Source organism: Dipteris shenzhenensis, chromosome 7 (assembly GCF_047967505.1).
Source record: "Dipteris shenzhenensis isolate YYH24624 ecotype China chromosome 7, Dip_SZ_1.0, whole genome shotgun sequence".
In the NCBI taxonomy this organism is placed as follows: Eukaryota; Viridiplantae; Streptophyta; class Polypodiopsida; order Gleicheniales; family Dipteridaceae; genus Dipteris; species Dipteris shenzhenensis.
Genome location: NC_141602.1, coordinates 55032648 through 55037810, shown reverse-complemented (window position 1 = coordinate 55037810; position 5163 = coordinate 55032648). Strand labels below are relative to the sequence as shown.

Here is a 5163-nt window from a genome sequence, read left to right as displayed (position 1 = left end):
ATTTTACAAGACAATGCAATGATGTTTTTGTGCCATATCAATTATGAACATGGATGCTTTTATTAAAGGCATACTATTATATTAACATAAAATATTATTCATGTTCAGATAGAAATTATATAAATCCTTATTGAAAGAGTTTTGCTTTTTTGATGTCAAATGTCAAATCGTTTGCAAATGTTACAAGGTTCAAGTTTTTATTGGGACATATAACCTTTCACTAGCAATGTACAAGTTTCACTTATTACAAAAGTAATACAAAAAAATCATCCATGGTCATGTAATTGCATCATTGGTTGCTAATTCCTTCAAATTGGCATCAATGTTTTAAGATTATCATGTAATCATTGCAATGGCCGATTGCTTGAGCTGCTTCACTACCTTCAATGGATCCCATCTCGACTAGAGTTGAGCATTGTTATGGGTATTGCTTGGATATCAAATCTCTTTTGGCAAAGCTCCACAAATCAATGTCGTTGTTAGGATTGTAATCTTGAATTGTTGTTTGCTGCTTGTTCTTTTCACGTAGATCAGATACCAAAGCTATTCCACTCGATGACATGGGATCGGCAGCCACATTGGAAGGAAAATTAATATCCTTCGGAGTGCTATCTTGGCTTAGCTGGGATGCAACAAGTCTGTCCAAGACCCTCCAATCTGTCACTTGCTCATCCTTTTGAGAATTCCTACTAGGAAATAAGGTTGGTAGCGAAGCGGTGCAAGTTGCATTGGTACCCATTTCAAGACTTCCAACTTGATCCAAGGCACAAAGAGGGAATGGGTTTTCAATGTTTCTTCTTGTTATATTCTCCAAGATCATTCCCCTCACATTTGAAGTGGAAGCAAAGCAATTAACTTTAGGACTTTCCAACTGAGGCAATTGCATGAATGGGTCATGGGAAAGATGGTATTCTGCCAACTGATCAAGCTCTTGCTTACAAGAAAACGATTGGTGGTACATAATATCTTCATGAAGGCAATGTTTGGGTGAATCAAATTCTGCCAACAAAGAGCTTTGCTCATCGAAGCAAAATGTTGGATCACTTTCATGTAGCCTCTTGATGTTGGGGCTTCGCTTTTTGAACACTCGACAAACAGCCCATCCTTCTTCCTGTGAGTAGTTATAAATTATATTAGTCATATGAGGTTTATCTTCTTTTTCTTATTCATTTTAGTAGAAAGAATGGGCATGGGATGTACAATTCTAACATTTGGGGAAACAAAACTTAAAATTTTAAGTAGGCTTTCAGAATGTGTAAACTACAGAAGGACGTTAGTAGCCATTGTTCTAAAACTAGGCATAATATTGAAAAATCAAAAAGTCCCTACATGTGCTATATAACAATAACAATATTTTAACGTAGATAGTAGCACATTATGTATTTTACATCTTTTACTTGCTAATGGTTTTGGATTTTGAACGTTCGAGAGTAGGAAAGTCATGCATGCTACGAAACGGCCATAAGCTTGTCTCATCTGAGGTTTTGCAAAAATATATAAGAAGCTTACGCTTGTTTGACTGTTGCAGCCATTCTCACAGCTCTCGAGACGATATTCGTGCATGATCCAATCTGTTTTTTGACCATTAGGTGCTCGGCCTTTGTAGAAAACCAGAGTCTTTCTCATGCCAACGAGCTTATGGTTGCTGTAGATCGCTTTGTCCCTGCCTGTAGCCTTCCAAAATCCAGCCGTCGTCGCTCTATTTGTGCGAGTACCAGTTGGGTACTTCTTATCCTTGTGACTGAAAAAATAATATTCATCTTGATCCGTCGAACCAATTCTACATCTTTCTGCATGCAATTATCAAAAGAACATAAAAATTCTTTTCTAACGACGGATTTTGCAATCAGTTCCCCCTCCACAGTGCAATTCTATCCAAATTTTAATTGAAATAGTGCAATTCAAATCTTACCTTTGAAGGCCTTTCTAGATTATTAAATCTAACTATTTAAACCAATTTCGAAAAGTAATGAATGCGCATTTGTACAAAGCGCTCTCGCGAGAGAGAGAGACACACACACACACATAGAGAAGTGCGCCTGTATTCATAGAAAATCTTTAATATTGAAAACTCAAATCACCGTTTAAAGCAAACACGTCCGAATATACATATGCACAACGCAAAGTATGAGATGTAATGGTAAGCAGCAGGACTAACTGAACATCGATTGGTAGTGCACAGACGATTAAGCGTCAGTTAGAGGCACGAAAATCGCACATACCTTGCAGATCCCATGGCTCAATCTTGTAAAGGTCTATTTCGCGAATGACGTCCAAATCTATCCTCTGCGATTCGACTTTCTTCTTCAAGTAGTAATCCACGAGCTCCTCATCAGTTGGGTGAAATCGAAAGCCAGGGGGAACCTTTTGCTGAGTGGGCATCGGTATAGACATTTCGATTACAGAACAGACAACAACCCCGCTGCTGCAATACAAGATACATCTTGTCAGAAACTTGCAGCTGATCCTCATAGTCGAGCTTCTCTTCCTGTCAACGTCAGTCAAACTTTTGTTCTATTTTTCCACAGAACTAACACCGATGCGCCTTCGTACCGCTTATTTGCTTCAATTAGTTCCTTCTTCGTTTGCACATTTCACGCTCTGGACATCAGCTTCCAAAGAACTCTAGATCTTTATTCGAGCAAAGCAATTCTTCCCTTTGGATTGAATATTTGACGCGTCAGAGATACTGTGATTGCACTAAACAGTGTATTCATCCCAATGAGAGGTCCAAATTGTACCCGGCTACTACGTGCAGTCTCTGGATTCAAATTGAAAATGGGGCCCAAGTTTGTGTATCGCAGATCTTGCCTGAGGTACTGTCATTTGAGGGTTTCTGTGCTTCCTAGACTTCAATAAAGTACTGGGACATTCATTCTTGGTTATACTCAGAGGGGTGGTAGATTTGTGTACACTGGGCGTTCTTATATTCTACGTCATGGACTCTTCGAGTTTAAATCTCTCGAGTCCAGTTTACGTAATTAGATAGAGTGGTGATCGCGCAGTGCCTTAATATGGTGCGAAGAACAAACAGCGACAAATCTCGCCATACGCACAACATTCGAACTACGAACAAGATGATCCATGACCATTATCAAACAGAATTTCTTATGCCTTATCGATCTCCCTACGGGAAAGACTTACTTCTTTGACATTTGGAAATTGGTGCTTTGATTAAAATTTAATTCTGTCAGTGCAGCAGAAAACAGAAACCCATGCACCATTTAGTGTGCTTTAAAATTGGCGTTAATGTCAGCTTGTCATTGGAATTCGATTCGAGATTTAGCTGCCACGGAGGAAATTCTTCCATCGTGTTTGGATGACGCTCTAGAGGCGCGGACACAGTCAGGCATAAAACGCTACTGCCTGGGAAATTGCGCTTGAATTTCGAAACCATGCCGTAGACGGTAGAACCGAGGAGCGTCCTTAGCATGGATGGTTGGACCAAAGAAACAGGGGGATTGAAAGCAATTCTTGCGGATGCTGTATACTCCAAATCTTTAAAAATCGGGACACAACTATCTGGAACGTGAAACAGAGCGGCTAAAACAATATTCAACAGAGAGGAAGGCCCCTTACAGATTGGATGCGATTCCTGTCTTCGGAACTTCTGAGGTGACGTATCGTTAATGCCTCGGGAACGTGGAACGCGTGTAGATCAAGAGAATGGCCAGCATTTAATGCGCGTGATCCAGAGAATGAACTGTCGTGGAAGGCCTCAACCCAAACAAGATCTGCATAGATTGAGGTCGGCTGGAGGACGGCTAGTGCGAAGTCGTCAAGAGGAGGGCGGTGAAAGGGAAGGGGATGATGGATCAGTGGACTGTTGAAAGAGCTTCTTCTCTACAGAAGAAAACTGGGTGTCATCTTTTCTGACGTTGCTGTCGAGAGGGTGATCTGGGAGCATACTTGGGTGCATGCGATCAGGATGGTAGAAGCAGAAGCAATCACAGAGAAGGTGGTCACAAAACTAGAAAAGCGGAGGAGAAGTAGCTCCACTGTCGAAGTTACTGTTGGGTGAGGTCAGTTGGAACATACAAGAAGGTGAACTTTTGCAGTAGGACAATGAAATGCAGGCCAGATTCAGAGATGGACGTCGTTGTGAGCTCATTTGAAAACTGTTTTAGTGAAAAAGCAGACAGTGATAATTGGATGGGAGGCGAGAAAGATACAAGGTCGAGATTAGGTCTATGAGGTGAGGCCGGGGATGAGAAAACCGTGCAGTTTTGGGTGGTTATAACAGGAAGTTATAGAAGATGACGCAGCTGTAGGAGGTTGGCTATGGAGTTGAGGCCCAGCCATGATACATGGGCAGCTGCTATGAGTGGAAAGAGAGGAGGAGAGATTAGAGGAGAGTGAAAAAGAGAGAAGGTGGGGCTACAGGATGGATGAGTAGTGGAGGGCACGGCATGAGATCAGTATAAAAAAAGCAAGCAAGCAAGCACTCTTAACGCTAGGGGCTTCGAGCTTGTCAAGTAGGTTAAACTTCATATACAAGGAGGAGGAGATCGATGCAGTCACAAATGTACTTGATATGGAACATTGAGACAAGGAAAAGAGAAGATTGATTGATTAGTTATGCGCATAGATGCAGTGATGGGAAAGCGAGAGAGGGCAATGCAGGGCATGATTTGTTTGGAAGTCTTTATCTGATGAGTGGGGTGAGGCAAAGGAACACAGAAAAACAGGCATAAGAGAGAGAGTGTGTGGAAAGAAGAGGTGGGGCTGCTAGATTCATGAGCAGTACAGGGCAAGGCATGAGAACGCACTACACTCTAATATCTGGTATAGTACATATGACATCAAAATCTACTTGATCCAAGATTACGCCCTCTTCTGTCTTGCATGAAATTGCATGAAAATGCCTCCCCCCCAACAGCCTCCTTAAACTCGGACCTTCTACGAAATTGCTCTAAGTGGGTTCTCTTTTGTCATGGCGTCATCTCCTTTGGATGATCCTGCTTTTTAATCATTGCCCAAGCATCATGAAACTAGGCAAGAATTGCACTTTGGGGTCCACGTGGGCTCTTCCATGCACTACTTTGATTGGGTCCAAGGTTTGTCAACATACATTTGATTACGTTTAAGGTTACTAGGTCCACCTCCTTCTCTATATCCCCCCCCTTTTAGGCCTTGTTACATGGGGAAGCAAACAATCTCTCT

General features: G+C 41.7%; 1 protein-coding gene across 2 annotated transcripts; it reads right to left on the bottom strand.

The window, feature by feature from the left end:
• Positions 1-385: 385 nt before the first annotated feature.
• Positions 386-3799, bottom strand: LOC147900522 (NAC domain-containing protein 105-like). Of its 2 annotated transcripts, none has more exons than XM_087376819.1 (4): positions 3580-3799; positions 2223-2425; positions 1510-1790; positions 386-1111 (listed from the first exon to the last, which is right to left on the bottom strand). In XM_087376819.1, exons 2-4 carry the CDS (start codon positions 2392-2394, stop codon positions 419-421), a joined length of 1146 nt encoding a protein of 381 aa, XP_087232945.1. In that variant the 5' UTR covers positions 2395-2425; positions 3580-3799; the 3' UTR covers positions 386-418. The 2 variants fall into 2 exon arrangements, with proteins under 2 accessions (XP_087232945.1, XP_087232946.1); XM_087376820.1 differs by having other exon boundaries at positions 2223-2422.
• Between the last annotated feature and the right edge of the window lie 1364 nt (positions 3800-5163).

What these genes read in the sequence shown, in the direction of transcription:
- LOC147900522 (XM_087376819.1), bottom strand. Translation starts at nt 2,394, where the DNA reads ATGTCTATACCGATGCCCACTCAGCAAAAGGTTCCCCCTGGCTTTCGA. An exon ending in TGAGCCATGGGATCTGCAAG is followed by an intron (nt 1,791 to 2,222) that starts GTATGTGCGATT and finishes AATTGCATGCAG; the next exon opens with AAAGATGTAGAATTGGTTCG. An exon ending in GCTGCAACAGTCAAACAAGC is followed by an intron (nt 1,112 to 1,509) that starts GTAAGCTTCTTA and finishes AACTACTCACAG; the next exon opens with GAAGAAGGATGGGCTGTTTG.